Raw genomic sequence first — 24,594 nt, 5'->3', positions numbered from 1 at the left:
GACATAGGGCTGGGATTTTTTGGCCTACAGAGCATTTCATTAGTTGACTTCCACAGACAATGTCGATAATACAGAAACAAAGAAGGAAGATTAGGAAGAATTTATTTGAGTTTAGAAAGGTTGAGGTATAGAATTAAACACATTCTTACGTTCTTTATAAATGTCATTTATGACAATGCATTCTAGAGTACAAAGATCATTGCATCAAGGCAATGAAAGCTGTATTCATACATCTATGTCCTAATACATAGATGGAGTACTAATTTGGAGTACTAATTTCTATGTTCATACAGTGTCAAGAACAGTTTTGTGACAGTTGTTTTTGGTTAATCTTGGTGGATACAGTTTGGTACTCCCTTGTCTTCATGAACTTTTGGCCAACAATAGTGAAGAGTAATAACATATATTTTATTTCCCCAGTAAAAAGAGACTTAGGAGCTTGCTGTATCTTGAAATGATACTAAATGATCTCCCAGACATGCAATGGTTCACAGTCCACAGGCTTACTCATGTAGCTAAAAATTATTTTTTAATGAGTTAATCCTTTTGTGTTCTATGTGGACTTTTCCAGTCTTCTTTGTATGCTGGTGTTAGCTAGCTGGGTTAAAGAAACTAGAAATGAGTAATTATGGCTTTGGCTTAATCATCATTTCTCCATTTAACTTTTTTTCAGTGTTTTCCCTGCCAGTGTCTAGAAACTTTGATGAAGGGGGTCATACTGTCTCTTGCATTCTCAATGAACTTCTGGTTATCTAGGCCCAGAGATAGCCCATTACATAGCCTACATTCCATACTGAATCAATCTCTATATTTGGGGGCAAAATTATAGACAGGGGATTGGGTTTGCTTTCCTCTGGCATTTCTGATTTTCAGGAAAAGCCTGATGACTCAGACATATTTGTATTCTGCTCACCCCTTAAGCAGATGTCCATATTACAAGTGATAAAGAGATAAGGATAGACAGGTAGAGAAAACCCAATTATCTCAATTTAATTAGAACAGTTTGTCTTGGACAAAGCTTGGACAAAGTTAAGTCTGTCCTGAACCATTTTCAAATATTTCTATGTCTATTCCTTACAAATGTGGAGTCAACAAAGTCAGACCGATGAGAAATAGATAAAATATAATTCTGAAAAGAAATAAAAGTTATTGTGAAAAAAAAAAAGACATCCAAGGAAGAAAGAAAGAAATCCTTATTTTCCAAATATATATATATATATTTTTTTTTTCTTATGGTCTAAGATAGACAGAAAAACAAATTAAAAACAAACGTGGAAAAAAATCCCTAATTTTTCTGTAGGATAATAGGCACTACAGTTGGTCTTTGGGGTAGATGTGTTTTCAAAGATCTGTGCTATTATAGGTAAGACAGAATAGCATACTGCCAAGGAATACCATGCAACTGGGAACACATTTCTGAAAATATATTTATACTAATATCTAACCTATTCTTAGGGAACTGTGCATGTTTTCAAATCCTCTTGCCAATTTTAATTAAATGGAAAAGGTAGTCCAAAATTATTGATACTCTTTCGTAATGGAATAGCAAAGCAGGCTATAAAAGGATAATTTGAATAAAAGTGGACATACAATACCATTGTTGACTTGAGGGATGAAGGAAGTTGTAAAATTAGTATTACTGAGATTTCAAATAGAATAGAGGCTCACATGTTTGTCAGAGTTAAGCTAGCAAACTGTTACAAAAAATTATTGGTTATTTGGTTTCCCGTAGCATCTGGAGGGGAATGTATTAATGTAAGAGAAGTACCAAGAAGTAGGTGTTGGTAACTAGAAAAGCTGTGACTCATTTAAACGTGATATTCAACATATATCCCATGATATTTCCAAGAATCATGATAATGTGTTGACACAGCCTGTGTAAATGCAGGCCTCTCAGAAAGTCAATCTTCATTCCAACTCCTTTTACACTATAATTTGTAAAGAGACAAGGAGAGCTACTGCAAAGCAGACATCTTCACCTCATATTGGCATTCAACTACTTATTAAACCTTTTCACACCTTTTCATTGTTTAACCCCTACTATATACCTACACGGTTTGAAAAATGGATCTATCAAGAATCCCTTGTTTGAATTATAATACATAGAGAAGCATGTGTGTTAATGCAAATGCATCATACTTTTTCCATTTGAGTCATCACTGTAAGAATATTTGCAGTTTAAATATAACATATACTTTAACAAAGTTTAACACTTTTTTTTTTCCTGAAGGCCAGGAGATTTTTTTCAATTTTTTTCAATTTTAATATTTTTTTTTAAATTATTGTTTTAAAATATACAGTTTTCTTATCTTTCCATGGTGCAGAATGCACCATTTCTCCATGAACTCATTAAACTCATTGACTTCTGTATGAACTCCCCAAGGATACAGGCAACATAATTGGGTTCAAGAAAATTTACAGATTGCTTACAGATTGTTTTGTGCAATCACTACTGGGGAAATAACTAGTCAACTGCTCTGTCAAGGCCTAATGTTCATCCTGTGGATGAAGTGTTTTGTGCATCACACATGTGCTGTTACCTACAGAGCATTAGAGGGAATGGGAGCATTCCAGAAATTCCTGGCAGCAAGCCTAGATTTGATGTCTTCGCAGGTCTTTTTTGCGTCTCTCTAATAGCTGGCTGTTTGTTTGTTCATATTGAGTAATCATCATGTGGCAATGGGAACATTTTATGGAGTCTAAGTCTTTTTAGTTATTTGGACAAAATCAGAATGAACTGAAATGCCAAACTCAGTTAGGAATAAAGAGACCAAAAGAAGATAGCTTAGCTACTTTTTTTTTTTTTTTTTTTTTTTTTACTTGAATTATCTAGTTGGCAAAGTTACAGCATTTGTGGCATGACTCATACTTGAGTTGTTACCATTAATAAGTTCTGGGACATCAGAAAAGCAATAGCACTGAAGACTATGATCTCCAGCTGCACCGTAGTGCAAGGTCTGTAACTGTCAGATTTGCATTTGGAATACGTTCTGGTATGGAAGACTTTCCAGGAAGAGCTCTTGGAAGTATATGATAGCGATATCATGTGTGGAAGTCTTCCACATAAGGCCCAGATCAACTCGTTGTGTTTGTTACGGATCTCTGAGACTGCTGAATTTCATGTAAAAGACCTAGTGTCATCCAGCCATTGTTGGTAACCAAAGATACAGTGGCACATTTTAAAAGTATACTATATAATAGTTTTTCCTTGAACTAAAAGCATTCTATAGATACTTACAGGTTTTGGTTGCTTCAGAGTATTTTTGAAAGGTTAATGTATACAAAGAAAGGAAATGCATAAATGCCATTGCTACTGTCTACATAGCAAAAACAGGACAGATGAATATTCATCAAAATGTTTTATAAAAAGCTAAAATACAATTTGATAATGAAGAAACTATAATATATATATTTGAATAAGACTAATAAGACTGAAAGAATTAAAACAAAGGATATAGTTAAAGAATTATTTACTAATGAGAACAGAACGGGAAAAAAAATGAGGACACATTTCAAAATTAAATATTAACCAAACATGCATCAAAGTGTTCTTAAATGAATTACTGCCATGGAATACCAAATACCAGTAGGAGCCCTAAGCTGTGCCTAATTTAGAATGAAATTGTTGATATGGAGTAATTAAAATCTGTTAGTTTGAAATGTAGAGAAGATTTTATATATATAAAAAAAAGAAAGAAAGAAAGAAAGAAGAAAGAAAAAAGCTGTTTTCATCTGCACTGGCAAGGGCAAGAGCAGTCATTAAGTTAGGAAAATTAACTCAGAAATTAAGTTAACTAACTTACTGCATTTAGTTAATCCACTCCACCAAGCACAGACAGGGAAGGGCCAGGGTTTACATGAAAGCACCTCTTTCAAAAGAGAACATATAGCCATGGTTGTGGATGCCTCTGAAAGTAAGCTATGTTCACTGCATTTATTTAAAAAGGTAATTTGTCTGGCATTTCTGTATGAATAGTACCAAGCCTGTTTCCTTAACAAACAAATAAATAAATGGCCTGTTTGGGCACTTTTAAAGAATAAGATCTACTTTTATGAGTTGATTTTATTTCTAACACGTGTCTATGTGCATCTTATGCATCCAGTATCCAGGGAAGCACATGTAGTGTTTGGGTATAGTAATTGTCTCAGAATCACAGAACCTAGTCTAAATATGGGTGTTTTTCAAAGCTTGTTGAAGAGTTGCAGAATTCTTGTATAGATTGTTGTCAGGCTTTCAATATTATTATTTGTGTACTAGAAATAAAATCAGAAATTCCTGGCAAATATTACAATATTGAGCATTTCGGAATTGTCCTACAGTGGAAACTAGAAGAATTATACCTTTTCTAATGTAAGGGGCCACAGTAAAGAGTACTCCAATTTTGTCCAATTCACTGTAAAACAAATGAATGTCTCTTCCTACCACTATTAAAAAATAATGTAGATGCCATGTAAAGGTATTATAAATGAATTATGATGAAAAAATGATTGTTCCACTTAGGACTTTCTGAGAATTTAATACAGATCACCATTTTGGAAAATAAAAGTACTATTTCCTGTAGCTCTAAGGAAAAAAATAAAAAACAATTGGCTGATTAGAAAACTCTCATTAAGTGGGTAAAATTGATCAAATAAATCAATAAATCAATAAATTGGTTGCACAGCTGATGTGTCTTTAATTTTTGATATCTTTTGACAGTCACAGCAGAATGTAAGTTTCACTAGTTTCCACTTTTCGACCAGTAAACAGGAAGTTTTCTTTTGGGTTTGTTTTGTGTTTGTTGTTGTTTGGTTTTTTTTGTTAGTTTTAAGTTGTAATTGTTATCATCTTGATCTTTTCTAGCTTCAGAATCTAGTGCTTGTTTTGATGAGAAAGTTAATATTTATGTAGTATTACAGATATTACAGAATGGCCCAATATGTTTTTGTCAACTATTTCCAGGGACAGAATATATATACATATATATAGATGTTCATCCTCATAACCATAAATGAGAGCTATTTACAGTGAAACAGTGAATTTTTCCTCAAGTCATAATAAACTACACAGGTAGAAAAGTAATGTAAAAAGTCAGAATTGTGACGTACGAGAGAAAGAATGGGCTCTATCCAGATGAAAAGAGAAATTATCAGAAGTGTAGGGAAAAATAAATAAATAAATAAACAAACCAAAACAGAACAAAGAGGACAAAACCATGCATTGACCATGGAATATCCTTTATTTTTATTCCAAAATATTTCCTTTATAGACATGAAATCGTATGGTTTGCATTTCCAAAAACACTTGTTTCTGGACTGAAGGTCTTACCCTTATTACAAAAAAATGAATTATTGCCTTTTTTTTTTTTTTTAATCAAGCATTGATACCTTCTTCTACATCAGAACTTTTTTATTTTAAAGCAAAAGTTGCCTACTTGGGGGACCTGCCATCTGTATTGTTCTCCTACCTGCAGACACCGTATAGCTCAAGATTACTGTGCTAACACTGAGTTTTAAAATATTTTAACCTTTTTTTTTCTGTTGACATCCAGTGAGATATAATTATTACTTCATTCTTTGATGTGAAAAAGTCCTTAACTTCCTCAAATCTGATCCTAAACACTGAAGTGTTTTGAATGTAAGAAAATTTAAGTGAGGAACAATGTTTTTGCCATTTCCTAAACAAGTTTTCCCAGGGGCTGCCAGGCTCAGCGGTGTTGTACAGTGGGGCCGTTGGAGCTGGCTGGAACTGTCTGGAATTGGCCGTGCCTGACATGGGGCAGCTCCAGCCTTTCCTCACAGAGGCCTCGCTGCCAGCACCTCAGCACTGACACACGGTGCAAATAGCTAGAATATACTTTAGAGAAGATGTAAAAGGAAGTTTATATAGAAAACAAGAAATTGAAAGGTAAAATAAAGGAGGAGAAAGTACACATCTTGGGTTTACCATTGTCCAACACTAGAAATGGGAAAAATGGGTTGCAGCTGATAGTATTTTATTGAAATTGCTATAAAAAGTCAGGAGAGTTTTCAGAGGGTTTACTGACGTTGGCTAATCAACCATAGTTTAAAATTTGGTGGTATTTTTGCTCCAGCTTCTGTCGTATCTTCTCTTATTGCATTCTGTCTTCCTGGTGCATAAGACAGTAACAGACTTCGGATGAACAAGAGTACACATTACAATTTTCTTTAATTTAATATCTGTGAAAGAGATGTATACAGCATATTATAAACTGTGCGTGTGTGTGTGTGTGTGGAATGCTTTCTTTTTTAAATAGCATTTAATCAGTCCAGCTGAGGATGGACAGTTAAAGCCATGTGCAATGTAGTACTTCCTATAAACAGCAAATGGGTAAGTCTACCAGTATCTTACTCCTACTCTGAGTCACAGGTAGCTATTTTACTCCTGGACTTGGTTGGCATAAACATACTGTTAAGAAAAAGAGTTCATCATAACAATGGCTTTAATTTGTGTGGAGGACAGTTTGAATCTAGTGAGTTGGCCTCATCTTCAGCAAAAAGTTCAGGATCTCACCATAGGAGGGGCTGAGGTGTTTCTGAGCAGTGTTAAATGGTCTGAGTTCACACAGTGGTTTCTCAGACGACATTGTTACCCCATTATAACTATGCTGTTATCTCAAACTCATTAGGAAAGATGAATTGTTTCTACCAGTTCAAATAAATCATCTTCAATGCATTATACATTCATCTATTATTGTCCTTGGTAGTTTTAAAAGAGTATTGTTTGTTCTTAAAGTGAATTATCTTAATAATAAGTTGAGCTAAAATATCCAGTCTGTGTATAGAATAACCCATTTAGTTAATTGTTTCCTAAAACAAGCTAGATTGGTAGTATCCATTTAATGTCTGATTCCAGTCTCACTAGAACCAATTGTTTTCTTCTGTGTAATTAAGTAGGAACTGAAGTACAGCTAATCTATACATTTCCTCACAAATCTTATGCAAAAATAATAATAAAAATAATAATAATTTAAATACTCATTCTTATAGCTGAATTGTGCTAATATTTTTTCTACTTTTAAATCCCCTAGACTAAATCTTTCTTCTGCTCCATTAAAATTATTTTGCAGAAAGTTGCTCAAAAGCATTTAATTTTTTTTTCTATTATATATACATTTCCTATTATGTTTTCCTGTCCTTTAAGTTAAATGTTATAAATTCCAAATTTGTAATGTTGAAAATGGATGTTATGAAAGAAATAACCAAATGAGTAGGAACAAAGCCCATGAACCCACATGCTGAAGACTCAGTGGCAGAAACAGTATTGACCCCTAGACCCAGATCCCAGACATTGGGGTCCCCGATGAAATTCAGATGAACTGATGAAGTAGATGTGAAAAAGTGCCTTTTGAGATTAGAACAAGATTTTCTAAAGGATACTCCTGATTTATCTTTACTTGGATACAATACATATAGAACATATGAAAGTATGAAACTTTCATTCTCACAGTCATTTGAAAGATAGTTTCTAAGGTTTTGTTTTCTGGTATCTTTCTCTGTACATAACTGGAACTCTTCTTTCTCTGTAGAAGAATAATTAAATTTTCTAAACATCATAGTTTATTATTTACCATGTGCTGTTTTTGTAACTCTCAGATGGGAAAGAAATTACAATAGTCATTTGTCTGAATTTTTCAGTTTGCCTCTACAACTTTGCGTAGCTTCTGGGTATTTTCAATCTTCCATTGAAAAAGGCCTGCTTTTTCATATGGTGAGATTATGGGAGAAGGCATGACCCAGTCTGAAACTTTTATGTGTTTTGTCAATAGTATTAGCCTACAATATTAATTGGAATTCAGCATTTAGTTAACATTGATTTAGGGCAGATGTTTAGGGCACATTTATTTGCCTTTTCATGGGAAATTAAATAGGCCAAGCAGCGATCCCTGTGGAATATAGTCGTGTTAAAACTTCTTTCTCTAGCACCTGTAGATACTCAGTTTTTCAGTTTTGCATCTCATTCCATCTTTTGATGGTGGAATACCTTTAACAACACTGTATATATACTTTAGCATTAAGTCAGAGTATTATTGACTAACAGAAATTCATACGGTACTTTCTATATAATGTGAGGGTATTTCACAGAGTTCTGGAGATTCCACACAATTTTTTATATTCGTAGTCAAAATATCATAATTTACAGCTGTGATATGTCCTACATTTTCACCTATCCCACCATCTGCCTTAAATCTTTTCTTTCCTTGTGCACCCACAGTGACTTTTAAGATTCCTTGTAAAACCGTCACAAGACCTAATTTCTGCTTAAAGGCAACTTAATCTTCATTGCCAAGTAGGTATGAAAGTTACTACTCAAAAAGTTTCCAATCTTTTCTTCTATTTAACTCTGTACTTTTAAAAAATGTGTATCACCTTAGACAGTTTTTCTGTTTGTGGTGGTTTCACCTTGATAGATAGCTAAACTCCACCACAACTGCTCTCTCACTCCCCTCTTCAAAGGAAGGGGGGATAGGAGAAATTATAAAGGAAAAAAAGGCTCATGGAAAAGGCTCATGGGTTGTGATAAGGATAATTTAATTAAAGGCAGAAGTGTGTGTGTGTGGGGGGGGAACAAGCAAAGGCCACACAGAAGCAAAGACAGAGAAAAAAGATATTATTCTCTACTTGTCATCAGCTAGAGATGTTCAGACACTTCTTGGGAAATGAGGCATCAATACATGTAGCGGTTGTTCGGGAGGACAGACATTTTCATAAGAAGAGCCTCCCCTTCTCTTTTCTCTTACCCAGCTTTTATTGCTCAGTGTGACACCACATGGCATGGAATATCCTTTTAGTCAGTTTAGGTCAGCTGGCTGCCCTGGTGATGTTTCCTCCCCACCTCTTGCCCACCCCCAGCCTGCTGGCTCTTTTGGGGGCCAGGGAGAGGGAAGAGCGAGAGGGAGTCTTGATGCTGTGCCAGTATTGCTCAGCAATAGGCAAAAAAATGGTGTGGTATCAGTGCTGTTCTAGCTACAAGTGCAGAGCACAGCCTTATATGGGTCACTGCAGGGAAAGTTAACTCCATCCCAGCCAGACCCTGGAGGTTTTTATTAGGTGTATTTTAGATCTGTGAGTCAGGGTTGGGGTGCTGCATGTCATTAAAGAATTCTAGGTGGGATTCATCAAGTATAAAATAAAGGGCAGAGCTTTAGAGATTTTGCAGCACGTTAATGTTTTACTATTGGTGATGGTTATTGGTTCAGAGATGAGGGAGAAAGCGAGGTTCTGAGAAACAAAAAATCTCCACTAATTTTGCACTAAAATCTCTACAAGTTTTTGTTGTTGTGGTGGTGGTGGTTTTGTTGTTGTTAGTTAGTTTGTTTGTTTGTTTTGTATGTTTTTATGGATGAATCGAAATATCTGGAGATTGCTTTTAATTCTCCTACCATCGGTTCTGTCTCTTAAGGAACATGAAGAATGTTTAGGGTGAGAATAAATACCAGGGAATGGGATTGAAACTCTCCTTCATCGATGTACAGATTTAAACACTCATTAAAAAAAAAAAAATCAAACATGAACACAATTTACCACAGTCATCACTGAAAAGCAAAATTTTATTTATTGTAAGAGTATTATATATTATGCATTATGAGAGTTTTTTTTACTATAATAGTCTTCCATTCAAGATTGTCCACAAAGAAATACTTTTGTGCAGAAGGTACTTGCTATTATCATACACACAGAACTACATTTTAGTCCCTTCATCTAATCACTAAGCTACATATGTATGGGAAAAATTACCTAGGGTATTTACTGAGAGTAGAATGATTTATGTACAATCTCTATTCAGTTTCTTTTCTCTAAAAGGCTTTGTTGTCTTTTTTTTTTTTTTCTCAAAAGTATCCCATATTCTAAATAAAACAAATTCTGTAACATTCAATCTGAGTGACTGTTCCTGCTTTTTCATCCTACCATTTCTCTTTATCCATAATAGTGTTTCTGAAGTAGCTTACACTCTCCTTGCTCAACACCCATTTTCTGATTGTTAGATATATTACTCTCTTTTCAATTCAATTTTGTTTGTCTGTTTGTCTGTTTGTCTGTTACAGTTCTACTTTTTGAACTGGGAATAATTGTCCAAGTTTAATTTACTTAGTATGTCTATGGTTATAATATTAAATGATCCTTTATTATTCAAGATCCCATGTATTTGGAGCTATTGGGTAACTACAGATGCTTACAAAAAAAAAAAAAACATTTGCTAGCCAGCAAGGAAAGACACTAAAAGCTTTGCACTCAATCCATGTGTTTTTTAGGCTTGGAATGGCAATGCATGTGACAAGTCATATGTTCAACCTGTCTGCAGGAGTTAATGCGTTTTGGGGAAATAAAGTAATTAGAAGTATATTAAACCAATATAGTGGGAAAGACAAACAGTTTTTCAATGCACTATATTTCTCAAAAGAGACAAAATTGTATTTTTTCAATATAAGCAAATATGCTGAGATGTGTTTTGTCAGAGAAACTGTTTCAGGCTATTTACTTTGAGTGTAAAGGAGCTTTCTTAGAGTGAATGCACTTTCTCCAAGACTATTATTCTTTCCAATTTCAATAATAGCTAACTGCATTCAAAATACATTTTCATTACTTGTATCTGTTTATCAAAATGCAAATGATAACATTGCTAGTAAATATAACTTTGTTTAAGAAAAAATAAGTAAATTTAGTCATATGTGCTGAAATGATCCATTATTTCTATAAACAGAGCCTATCTGATGCCTCAGCAAGATCTTGGCATCCACATGTTAGAATTTGTCAGCTTGTTTTCCAGAGTTTGAACTCTGGCAGTTTAAAATCATTGGGTCTGTTATGTTCATATGAAAATCAGCCAGGAAAGTTAAATTTACATAAGCATATTATCCTATCAATGTCCACCAACACCTATTTTGCCCATTCTTATATATGATCCAGACTGCCAGTTCTGTTTTCAGACATTTCCAGATACTTGCTCAATCTTGTCAGTCTGCCTATCTCTAAAAATACATCTATTGGCAAATAATGTGCCTGCTTTTTTCTATTTACATAAGAACATAAAAATGCTAAGATTATTCCCTTCCAAAATTTTAATTCTGTTTTCCCAGGTTGGGACTACACTGTGAAAACCTGAAGGGTCTTTACTGATGAGCAATACCTCATTGTTCCTTCTTATTATGATGACATGTAAATCAACTGAGAACATCCCAGAAAAATAATGAGCTTGCTGGATGTATAAACTTCTCAGAGCACTTGATTGAGACAAAAAGCCTTTTTAGTATCTTTAAGTAACCACTATAGTTCATGAACACCATAATGAAAATAATAATGATAAATCATGTAATAGCTACTTGAACAGAAAGGTTAATTTCATTCAAAAAAAAAAAAAAGAACAAATAGTTCTAGAATTTTGGTACAATTTCTGGTTAGTGCTAGCAGGTAGCCCTTTTCTCAGTCAGTACTTAGAAGACTGTAAACTGTAATACAATTTACTGACAACAGAAAAATATTAAAGGAATTCAGGAAGTTCAGTGGGTCAGAATCTCCTGTAATGCTGGTACTGCTCCACTGAACTCCCTGAAGTCAGGGAATTTGTGCCAATGCTCATCAGAAAACAGATCTTCCTATGCTCAAAATTATGTTTCAGGATGCAATATCTAAACATTAAGGGTAATGACATAGGAAGATCTTATTTCAAGAATTTATTTTTCCTAAACTTTGGTCAAACATATAGAAAGGTTTCCTGAAAATAAACAGAAAGATTGTAGAATGGATTTGGTCTACAAGGTAATTTTGTCTTGGAGGGACAAGGATCTTGGATTAGATCTTGCAAAGTGCTGCTATTGTTGGTGATACAGAAAAGGAAAGACGGCAAATGAAGGCAGAACAGCGAGCAGCTGTGAATTTGCTAATTGCTTATGGCTTTTCACACTGCATGTTGTTAAATTGTCATATATTTATTTCTGCAGATAGCTGTGGATGCTGTAAATTTGCACGTGTTTAGGAAGGAATTCTTAGCAATGAAGTGCTATTAATACCAAAATTATAAAATTTTGTTTGGGAACCTCCTGAACCGTAAATGATGGGTGGCTGGGAGAGAAAGGCATCATCACCTCTCTTAGAGGTGTTATCAGAGAGGTGTCATTGCATGTTTCCTGTGTTTTTATTGTTGTCAGTTAATTTCCTGGTTACTCGGGGTACAGGATGCAGGCCCAGGCAAACCCTGATAGTAACAGATATCAGAAAGAATAGCTCACTGCAGCTTGCTACTTGTTTGTAATTTTTTAAAATTCAATAACTGATTTCTGAGATAATACCTGGCTTTTGAGGGTTTTGTGGGAATTTGGAGAAGACAAAGAACTATTTGACCTATTGAGACTTCCTGTTACATCATTTTTCCCTAAGTCACTGCTAGATTGATGATGCCTTAAAAATATGATGTGAAAATGCATTTCAAGTGTTTATTACCATTTCAATGAAAAAGTACTTCCAAATCATCTGTTTTGATGACATTTCCCCTAATTTTAATTTTTCAAAGCCCTTTTGTCTTATCTTCATGACCAAATAACAGAGGTGGACATCTGTTCCAGCGTTGAGAAAACTTTTCAGTTAGGCCTTCCTAAATGTTTTTATCTTTAAGCTGCATTCCCTCACTTTTGCCCATACTGGAATTTAGTCAGTTAATCCTAAAAAAAATTGTTTTGCTGACCTTCCTAAAACATTTTAATACAACTAACAATTGAAAAAAAAAAAAAGAAAAAAGAAAAAAGAAAAAAAGAATGAAAATTGTAAATAGGAGTCTAATGAGACAAAAATAGTGTGACTATAAGATATAATAGAGTTTTATTGCTAGTGAAATAGCTAGATGTGAAAAAATGTGAGGGATTTTAGTGATATTATTTTCAGAGAGTTGCAACTCAGTGGCAATCAATATTATATTTTTCAAATTGTATAAGCTATTCAAACATTTTTTAAAAGCTCTCAGAAATTTGGAACTGAAAACAACTCTTTCAATCTAAGACTCATTTATGCACATGACTAAGACCTATTTTTGTGTATGTATTGAGCAGTTTTGTATTTCTATAGTTAATACTTTCAGTGATGATTTATAAATTGATGAGACATTGTAAAGATGAACAATTAAATAGAGTTGTGATCTCAGTTTAGGAAAGATGATGAATGCAGTTCATCATAAGCCTGCTCCTGTAAAACACTAATCTTCTCTCTAAGCTGTGCCAGTTCCCACAAGAGCACAGATCTCTTTTGCTTTGCAAGTTGATCTGTACAGAAAGAATGCTGATCTGCCATGTAAAACAACTGTGACAGATATCTGACAGGATAGCACTTTGTCATTTAAGGGGAGTTGTTTTGTTTTATATAAAATTAATATTATAAGACTGTGAAAATGTGTCTAAAAAGTGAAATATTCTATTAGAGTTCCTTTGCCAACTAGAACTGTTTCTGTTGTACCTCTTCAGCTCTTACCATAATGCTGTCTTTATCAAAGCCCACCTAATGTGTCATGTACTCATTCCTCAACTTGAACATTCCTCATTCCTCAACAATGTACCTTCCATATGATTCTCACTTAAAGCAATAGCATATCTTAACAGAGAGAAGCTATTTTAAGTGTCAACAACATAAGAGAGATTTACCAGGATACTGGATTTAACACCTATAATTGGCTGTAATATTAAATTTTGTGCATGTAAAGACTGCAAATCTTCACTACAGTAAAGTTGCCATCAAAGTTCTTATTCTTATGAATAAGATTCATAAGAATATTCATTCTTATGGGGCTGTTGTAGCCAAGTTACACTACTGTAATGTTAATCTACCAACCTTTCACTCTTAGGAGCCACTGCAGAAAAATGACTTGCAGAATTAGTTGATCACATGTATACATACAGCTCAGTCTATAAGCACTTGTAGTCAGCCTGCAAATTTTAAGTCTGGTCCCTTACTGGAATAATGTTGAGAAGGTTGCATCATAATGTACAGTACTCTGTACATTCTGACAAAGGTTATCTGCACCACACAAAGAGTTCACATGGGAAGTTTATTCTAACCTTAGGGAACAACTAGTTCTGACACATTGGTAATGTGGGGAGGTGACACATAAGCAAATACGAATATAGTTATGCAAACAGCAAAGGTTCTGCTCTAAAAATGCTAGGATAGGCTGTTCAGTATTTCCAGGACAGCAACTGAACATATACAAATGCCTGAAAGCATAGTAAGAGGTGTATATTTGGTTTCCAGGATCAGTGGTTTTGGCGAGTCAGAAACAACAGGGTGATGGATGGATACCCCATGCAGATTACCTATTTCTGGAGAGGACTGCCTCCCAGCATTGATGCAGTTTATGAAAACAGTGACGGGAATTTTGTCTTCTTTAAAGGTAAGAAAAGCCAGACTTTGTGTAATACTTTTGACTGTGATGTTTTTTTTTGGAACATACTTACTTATTTGTATTAATGGTTTGTAAATAATGTTAGAAATTTGTAGCTAACTAAAGAGTATATAAGTTATGTTTTCTCATCCTGTCTACTGCAGCTTTAATTTATGCTTACCCTTCAGAGTATCAGATCATTTACTCTGACATATTCTGTAAAAATTTAGAAGCATAAATACAAGACATTGCAATGCAGTGATCTATGATGAAATCTTTTTTTGGAAAATGTGGATCAGAAGCAAGAATGAACACAGTTACCTATGTTTTCATGTTGTTCTCCTTGCTCTTCTTTCTTGTTACAAATGATATTTGCATATATATATTTAAATGGCAGCTGATCTACATATATCTTACTGTATTGCACTGTAATTATTTCATATGAGAACTGTGATGTTAGGAATTTCAGGTGGGAAATGAATTCATAACAAATATATTTTTCACAGATGTATAAAGTATTTTTGTAAAAGTATAAATTCCAGAAAATGTTGTATGGATTGAATTATTGCTAATAATTCTTTTCAGTTTCACTCCCAGCGTCAGTGGTTCTTTAAATCTAATTTAGATTTAAATCTAGATTTAGATTTAATGAGCAAAATTAATTTAATGAGCAAAATTAACAAATTTATATTGTCCTATATGATAAATAAATACCCATATAGCAATTAAAGAGTGAAAACCATGTAAAATATGTTTTATAATATAATATTTTAGGAGAAGAAATAAGAAACTTCATAGGTATTTGTAAAACTTCAGCTTTTATTTGTGTTGTGAGTGATTCACTTGTTAACTTATCACAAAAAGGTAGAAAAAATGTTTTTTAAATTGTTATATCATAAATTAATCCTTTTTTTAAAAGCAGAAAAGTTAACAGGGAGATAGAAGTAATATTTCATTCACTATGGAAATGTTATCACCTTTAAAATGCTAAATGGAAAATGCTTAATAACATGCAGAAATACTACATAATAGTACAATGAAGATGAACTTTATGTTCTACTAATAGCCAAACAATTTTTTGTGTGTGTGTGAATTGCAAGATATATTACATTCCATGCATTTTCTATTTGCACAACTTCAAAAGAATATATACTTTTATTTATGTTACCATAAAATAAACGTAATGTCATAAACCGGGAAGTCAATAAGATCAGGAATCATGATGAAAGTATCACCAAATCTGCATTCCTCTATTTTATTTTTGTGTCTGCTGGTCATGCAAGGATAGAGGGATTATTCTGTACATTCTCCTTTGCTCATCTTTGTTACATAGAGCAAAGGAACCATTCTGTGCATGTCAGACCTCTTCCTTGATAATTCTGGGATCCCCACTGCTTGACCTTCAGGCAGAAATGATCAAGCTAGCCTTACCTTTGCTTTCCTTTCATTTCCTTCCCTGTGACCTAAAAATATTTTATTATTTAAATCTTTATCCAGTGCTGACTGACTCGTGTTAGGGCCTGGAGGAATGGGTTGATTCAACAATCTGTACATTACAGATAACAAAACAACAGGAGGTGCTAAGAGGATTTTTTTCATTTTTTTTACCTGTGAAATGAAATAATCTAGATTAATTAAAGCAAACAGAAGCAACAAGATGGTGTTCCTATAAGTCAGAAAACTATGTTCTTTTCCATCTTCCTTATCCCCAGTGTATGCTCTCTGAGTTCAGACCAGATGATTTTGTGCCTTATAGATGACATCATACACTTGGATTTTGCTACAGATATTTTTCCACTTGCTTTTCATTCAAAGTTCCTTTCTTTGTTGTTGTTGTGTTTTATTTTGTTTTGTTTTGTTTTTCAATGACATCTGTATTGTTCCATTGTTTGCCAAAGTCAAAAATACTTCTATTTTCTTTTTTGATTTTTTTTCTGAATTTTTGCTTCTCAGTCATGAAGAATAAGCTCTTCATGATTTTCAATATCTACCTGATAGTGTTTGTCCACCAGTGTAATTCATGTTTTCCTGCTGCCACAGAATCAATAGGTTCATCTGAGTCTTTTCTATGCATGTCCTTGAAAATTCCTGCTAACCAAGGATCTCAGCTGATTTGTGAAACATGATTGCAGAAGTCTGTAGGTAGCAATCCTCATCTCATTTCTTCCATTCCCTTACAAAATTTCTTCCTGGGGAAATAGTATATGTCTTCCTCCCAAGGTTGCTAGCAATAGACAAGCTGATTGTTGCTGAGATGATGAGCAAATAGAACATGTTACCTAGGTAGTATGCTTTGCCAATGGAAAAAAATGGTGAAACCAAGTAAGTTCTAGTAGGAGCTCTAAATCTGAAGTTTGTCATACAGATATGTTCACAGAGCACAGATCTAAGCTGACATTTATGTCCATTATTCAGAGAAAAAAAATAGAATCAATGGAGTGAATGCCATCACAAGGCTTGGACGGGGTTAACATCACATTGTGCTCAGAAAACACTCACCAGATCACCTCACTTTAAGACTGATCAGTTCTTCACCACAGAAAAGTGTCATGATCAAGTGACGACAGCATTGACTTGCAGGTTTTTAAATAAAGCCTCCAATACTTCTTCTCAAGTTATCAGTAACATCCAGTGTTTTCCAATAAATTATAGACTATTCAATCTCAGCCATGTGCTGGAGAAACATGTCAGTGTGTAAATATCCTCCCTTCAGAACACCCTTCTGAAGGCACACCTTACATCTCCGTTGCTCTCTTTCACTCACTTTGGAGTGAAATTCCTATTGTGAATGTCCTGGTTTCAGTTAGGACAGAGTTAATTTTCCTCCTAGTAGCTGGTAGGGTGCTATGTTTTGGATTAGGATGAGAAGAGTGCTGATAACATGCTGATGTTTTAATTGTTGCAGAGCAGTGCTTACACCAAGCCAAGGACTTTTCGGCTTCTCGCTCTGTCCTGCCAGTGAGCAGGCTAGGGGTGCAGCAGGAGCTGGGAGGGGACAGACCCAGGACAGCTGACCCAAACTGGCCAAAGGGGTATTCCATACCATCTGACATCATGCTAAACAATATATAGGGGTGGCTAGCCAGGGTGGGGGGCCGGCTGCTCAGGGATAGGCTGGGCATCGGTCAGCGGGTGGTGAGCAATTGCATTGTGCATCACTTGTTTCGTACACATTATTATTAGTAATAATATTATCATTATCATCATTATTATTTATTATTATTATTATTATTATTATTATTATTATTATTATTATTATTATTATTTTCCTGTCTTAATAAACTGTATTTATCTCAGCTCACAGGCTTCACTTTCCCGTTTCTCTCCCCCATCCCAGAGAGGGAGGGGGGAGGGTGAGCGAACGGCTGTGTGGTGTTTAGCTGCCGGCTGGGTTAAACCACAACAGTCCTTTTGGTGCCCAACATGGGGCTCGAACCCACGACCCTGAGATTAAGAGTCTCATGCTGGTAGCTTGTTGTACACTGGGGCTTCTTCAGCACGGACCACCTCCTCCTCTGATGATATCCCAAAGTATTTGCCTTCTGGCCAGTCCATAATCAATTCCAAGATTCCTGGGTGACTGGGGTTTCCTATTCGAGCCCGCTGAGTAATCAGTGCAACCCACTTGCTCCATGTAGCATCAGTTGCATGATGTGTAGAGGGGACCCTTCCTTTGAACATCCAGCCTAGTACCGGCAGTCGGGGTGCCAGGAGGAGCTGTGCTTCAGTACCGACCACTTTCAAAGCAGATCAAACTCCTTCATATGCTGCTAATATCTCCTTTTTGGTTGGAGTATAGCGGGCCTCAGATCCTCTGTATCCCCGACTCCAAACTGAAACCAGGACAGTGAAACAGGGTCTGGACATCTTCCATGACTGAACAGTTTTCTACTTCTGCTTTCTTTTTTGTGGAGCAATACCTCCACTGTCTGGGATCAGAGGAGGGAGGATTAATCCAATTTATTCATCTGTGATTGCTCGTGAGTAATTACAACTTTGTTTTTGCGTGCATGCCTACACTGTCATAGGTTCAGGACAAAAAAATATTCAATCTTAGGCCAATAACACTTCTGAGAAACATTCAATGTAGACCTTGTGAAACATCCAGGATAGGAACATTCTGTTGATCTCTTTAGGAATCCACAAATCTCATTTACTTTCAATAATCTATGCTCTATTTCCTTCTTATGAGGACACGTGGGTTGTCTGGAGATGAGAAGGCTAAGAGATGGCCTTATTATTCTCTATGACTTCTTGAGGAAAGGAAACAGACAGGGAGGTGCTGGTCCCTTTTTCCTGGTAACGAATAACAAGATATACAGGAATGGCATGAAGCTGGTCCAGGGGAAGTTCAGACTAGATATAAGAAAACATTTCTTTACCATGACAGAGGTCAAACACTGGAACAGGCTTCCCAGAGAGGTGGTTGATGCCCCATGCCTGTCAATGTCCAAGAGACATTTGGACAATGCCCTCAATATGCTTTAACTTTTGTTAGCCCTGAAGAGGTCAGGCAGTTGGACTAGAGGGTCTCTGAAGGTCCCTTCCAACTGAACTATTCAATTCAATTCAATTCAATTTGATTTGATTCAATTCTATCCTATTTGATTAAATTGAATTTGATTTGATTCGATTTGTTTCAATCTTTACCTTTTGAGACAGAAAACATCAAGTTTGAAATAGTTGATTTAAATGATAAAGCAAGTTTAGATCTTCATAAATTTTTTTTTTTAATTAGTATGATATTTTTCCTATTTATGTGTAAACAGTTGTATTTGTATTAGTAGGCTTCTGTTTTACACTAGTAGAAATATAAAATAGTACAGGTATAAAAAGATTTTAAATGTATATATATATTTTTAAATGGGAGCTATGTTGTAAAATATGAGCCATATGCAAATAATCTGGGATGGCAACTCAGGATGGAATATTTATTTATGATCCTTTGAAACATCTGTATAGCTTAATTTTTTACTGTGGGAAATGTAGTTATTCCTTACTTGTGCTATTAAAAATCTTTCAGTATGTTTATACCTGTTCAACATTACTCTTCTGAGAATATTTGAGGAGCATTTGAGATCACATGTAATATGTTAGATATCCATAGAAAATATAGCTAAATCAAGTTCAAGGCTATTGGATCAAGGGTCTTCTTCGGTTTTGAAATTTCCTTGGTTTTGATGTTTTTCTCTTTAAAAATTTAACTAGTTTCATATACTTTTTTTATTAATATTTATTTATAAAAGGAAAAATAATTGTAAAAATTCAGTGGCATGCTTGTAGTGCAAAGCTGTAAAGTGATACTTGCTCATTTAGTGTAGCTTAAGATACTTGGCCTGCCTCCTTGTGACTCATAATGCTTATAAAGTACTTAACAATCTGGTGGACAGTGGCTTATAAAAAGCAGCTGTTTACATTCTTGTTATTATTCACTGCTGGTGTCTATGCTGAATGATAATAAGAAGATGGCACCAGAACTATACTTTTTTTTTTTTTTTAATGAGGAAATGTGAATAGTAAAATTTATTCTCCATACCTGTGGGAATTTATATAGTGCTAAAAATGAAATTGTCAAACCATCTGTGCTATTGAATGTTATGGTAAACCAAATGTAGCAATAGAAAGGCTGCTGTAAAACATAGTACCAGTGCCACCATCATAACTTTCAATTGCACTTTTCCCACTGCTTGGCAATTTTATTTTGAAAAATATATTTATTATAGTGTTGGATAATGGAGCAGAGAAGTGCCAGAGACAAGATGGGGGAAAAAAGAGAATGAGATAAAAGGAAGCAAAAATAGTAAGTTGGGGATACTAGTGAGAAGATGCTTGATCCTGGCTTGCAAGACCAAAGTTAAGAACAAAAGTAACTGGAGAAAAAACCCTCCAGAATTAGATATTCAAATTCTAACTGGTTTCAGACAGAAACCGGTTCAGAATAGAAGTCCTAAAAGTTTTTATAATCTTGGCTTATCATGGCCCATGTAGTGATTATATGCTATATACTGCACAGGTCTTGCAGTACAGATATTATAATTGCATATACCATGAACAAACATGACTTGGTTGCTGACAACCCTGGAGCACAACCATTCAGCATTCTGATGCTAAAAAGGAATGGTTATGGTTTCTAAAATCTGCATAATTTTTTGCAGTTGTCAGTCTGGAGACTATCTGGAGTTAAATATTTGGTATTTTAAGAGACGCATTGCAATAGAGATAGTCTTTATTTCCAGTAATTTTTTAAGAATGTCAAAGATAGATGCTTAGAAACTTCAAGTAATTGCAGTCACAGTTCATCTTTTTCAATTGTTTTCCTACGGTGATGATATTTAACAAAGCATTACTGAAAAAAGTAAGACATTTTGACTTTTTTGTCACTTGCTTCATTCTCAGCTTGTGACCTTACCATTCTGCTTGTTGGTATATTAGATCTTACAGTAGGGAATAAATGCAGAGAGATGAAACATTCTGAAGGCTGGCCAGACTTCATGAAACATGTGGTGCTTTATTAAACTCTGTGAGAATAACAAACCTACCAAACAGACCTTGAAAAACAAGTTTGTTAAATAAATACACTGCTAATTTCTGTCTGGGACATAGAGTAGGACTCTGATCAAGCATTATTTATGTATAAGAAGGTTGAAACTATTATTATTTTAGTCTTGTTATGTATTCTTTATTTCCATTGTAATCACAGTTTATGAAGTGTATTGATTATTTAAGTGTGGAAGTGGAATATGAACCAAATGATAGCTTACTGACTTGCGGGTTCATTTTTAGTACATTTTAAGATACATAAATATCATTTAAAAGTAAAGGAGTTAATTTTCTTTATAGTCATGCATCTTTTGCACTGATTTTCAGCTTTAACTCCTAATATTTGGTTCAGAGTTTGAACGCTTCTCATTCTTGCTGCAACTTTTCTGAAATTCTCTGATCAACATCTGAGGGACAGACGCTAAACAGAAAAAAAAAAAAAGTTAAAATGGGCATTCAGGTGGAACATTTGGGTTTCTTATATACAGACATTCCCATTAACAATCAACAGAGTTGTAGCAGACTAAATATATCTTCCAATGCAAATGTTAAACTCAATGCCCTATAGTTAGAATCAATAGAAGTCTTGCCCACATATGTTAAAGCTCTCAATGCCCTACTGTCTCCATTTTTGGTAGTGTATTTTATACAGTTAAATTTACCTTTTGTCTAATTACCCCAAAGCAATTCACTTCCTGTCAGAAATTTTGTGAAGAAGGATTTAATTTCTCACTTGTGTCATGTTTTTCCTTTCTTTACCTGCTCATACTTCAGTATATATGAACATTTAACAGATACCTTGCTTAGTACTGCTGTCCACTAAAGTGTGCGCTCAACCACTGTTTTGTTTTACTGTGATCTGATCTTGTTAATAGCTGAGTTTGTTGGGTATGGCTGATAATGATCAATTCCTAACAACTGACTTTACTTTTATTCCTTGTGAGGCACAGGAAAAGGTAATGGCATTACATACATCACAGCATATGCCTCTCAATGCTGTCCAACAGCTGTCATTTTGAATGATCTTCTGAAACAGAAATGAGCTGGCTCTGTATCATTCACTGGATCCCATCTGTTGTTCACACCATAAGTACCAACTACTAAGGTCCAAAATACATGGCTTCTCTTACTGTTGCATTTGAAACTGCCATTATCATCCGAAGCCTTCTGTGTCTGGTCATCTGAATTGGCAGAAGGATAAACCACATGGGAGGAGAGACAATGAAAGACTAGAGATGCTCACCCTCATCTTCATACCCTATATAAGTGAGTTTTGTAGGGAATCTCAGTAAAGGTAAATATCAGGTTAGCACAGACCTTAATCCTAGGTCAATACAGACCTTAGCTTTTCGTGACTGTTCTTAGATCTCTATGTCCCTTTTATTTTCAGTACTTCAAATGTCTCTGTATGTATTTGTTCTTAGAACACTTTCTTCCTTCAACTGACAGAGGGAGAAGATGGATCTGTTGAGCAAACTGTAGTGTCTATGTTTGGAAGTGGGTGGCAAGCAGCTGTAAAGAAGCTGATAAAAAATTTACTCTGGAAACCCAGCATAGGAGGGACTGAAACTATATCCCTTCTCCTAATTAAAACTGTGATAAAATGAAAGCATGCTTTACATCACTACAGTACAAACAGGGATATAAAGAAAACCTCCCGTTAAGCAAATATTTAATACCACTGAGGGATAGCTAAAATATAAAAACAACTGCAAAACAGTGTTCTGGATTTTCCCTCTTGTTGACTCTGGCATACACCTGATCCTATGTCTTTGGAGTGATATTACATTTCCGTATAAAATAATTATGCAGCACAGCGCCTTAACCTCCTAAGTCTGTGTAACAGCCTGCCTAGCCTTACAGGTAAATATAATAACTAATATAAACAGCCATGATTTTATCTTTTAAGATCTCTTTCTAAAAGTGTCTGAGGAAAATATATTTTATCGTAGAATCATAGAATGGTTTGGGTTGGAAAGAACCTTAGAGATCATCTAGTTGCAATCCCCCTGCCACAGGCAGGGACACCTTCCACTAGATCAGGCTGCGCAAAGCCCCATCCAACCTGTTTTTGTTTTTTTTTTTCCCTTAAATTTTAAACATCATCATAAATAACACTGGACAGACCAAGGTGAAATAACCAATAAGGCTATATATACATATACAATAGGCCAATCCAGTATTCAAGGACCTTCCCTAGACTTTTCTGTAATGTAACTCAGAAGGGTCTACATCGCATCAGAGAACCTTCTCCTTCAGTGTTGTTATTACAATTAGCAGCACTTTTTAGAAACACAGATGAAGGTAGTCCTTTAAAGAGAAAATAAGCATGTTTCCTACATGATGGAGGCTATAGTCTAGCTTACAAAGAATGTCCCTGTGATAACATAAAGCAAAAAGAAGACAGGCCCTAAAGCAAGTTCTTCAGATAAATACTAAAACACAGATTACACTCCATTTTCCCTATTTCTTGGGGGGATAGGAGGATCTTTATTACCTTTTTTCAGCCTGAGATGTCTGTGTTTGAAAGAGAAATTTTTACTGAAAAGACACAGGTGAGATGTGTATTTTGAAGATTAATTAGAAGAAAGTAAAAATATACAAATGAAAAGATGGTTGCAGAAATAGGTGAGGGGGCACAGTATGTTTAAAAGACCTTAGGGAAGAGTCTGGAAGACAGCAGAATTATTGGGGATGGCACTAGTCTAAAGGCTTATAATATGAGGTAATGAATTTGGTGATACGAGTCATGGAAGTGTTCATTGAGGAAGAAGAGCTTGGATAGGAAGCTGGAGCAAACTGAAGGTGGGAAAATGGAGTGTTAAGAATCGCAAGAGAGCACAGGAAGCATCCTCTCCAAAAGCAGGTACAGGGAAGCCTATACTAGAAAATATTGTTGCAAATTCTGCTTTTGTAGACATGTTTACAGCTAGACAGACAATATATTCAGCTAGTAACTGAAACAGTAGGGATTCAACCACTGAGCATTGCTGTCCAGGAGGCACTAAGCCTAAACTGATATTTAAAACAGATTAGGTAATCTGAGGTTTGTGTAGACATTTGCATACCAGCTAGCATCACACAACTACCTTGTGTTATCATCATATACTAAATCAATTGTGTGGTTTTCAATGATCCACTATGCAAAACCAAAGGTTAAATGTTATTGCCACTGGTACTAAAGGCAACCACTCATTAATTTCAGAAGCACAGCATTTTCACCAGTGGGATTCAGAACCTTAGTTTGCAGTCTTTAGGCCACACTGAGGATATGAATATGAATATATAATATGAAAAACTATTTTAAAATCTACCTGTACATTATGCCTAAGTAATTTAACTTTTTCAGGAGAAAAAGAACACAGTCATAAAAGTATACAGTTTATATGAGGATAAGAATTTCTATTTTTTATTTATTTGTCTTCTTATCTGATTTTGTCTTAAAATTAACTATTTTTTTCCTCGTTCAACATTATATACTATTGTATAGTACTGCTGTAAATTTATTACATTACTGTTCACAGAGACCTTTAAAGATGACTTAATTTTCACTCTGGGTTTGATCTCAGTAAATGGCATAGAATAGATGGTATTAGAATATGTGGTCCTATTTGTGGTCCTTTTTGATAATAGATGTTTTATAAATACAAGGTATCTGTAATATATTTCATTTTCTAAGGTATTTTATTTTG

At 34.8% G+C, this 24,594-nt stretch overlaps 1 protein-coding gene across 4 annotated transcripts in view; it reads left to right on the top strand.

Moving 5' to 3' along the window:
* The window catches only part of MMP16 (matrix metallopeptidase 16), a 195,976-nt gene that overhangs the window by 158,627 nt on the left and 12,755 nt on the right, over nt 1-24,594 (top strand). For all 4 annotated transcript variants that reach the window (XM_035546312.2, XM_035546313.2, XM_050708948.1 and 1 more), the window contains one exon: nt 14,233-14,371. In XM_035546312.2, coding sequence (XP_035402205.1) covers nt 14,233-14,371 — 139 coding nt within the window. The remainder of the gene's footprint in view (nt 1-14,232; nt 14,372-24,594) is intronic.

The sequence above is a fragment of the Cygnus atratus genome, chromosome 2 (genome assembly GCF_013377495.2).
Source record: "Cygnus atratus isolate AKBS03 ecotype Queensland, Australia chromosome 2, CAtr_DNAZoo_HiC_assembly, whole genome shotgun sequence".
Taxonomy (NCBI): Eukaryota; Metazoa; Chordata; class Aves; order Anseriformes; family Anatidae; genus Cygnus; species Cygnus atratus.
The sequence above is the reverse complement of the archived record's forward strand: the minus strand, read 5'-3'. Positions and strand labels throughout refer to the sequence as shown.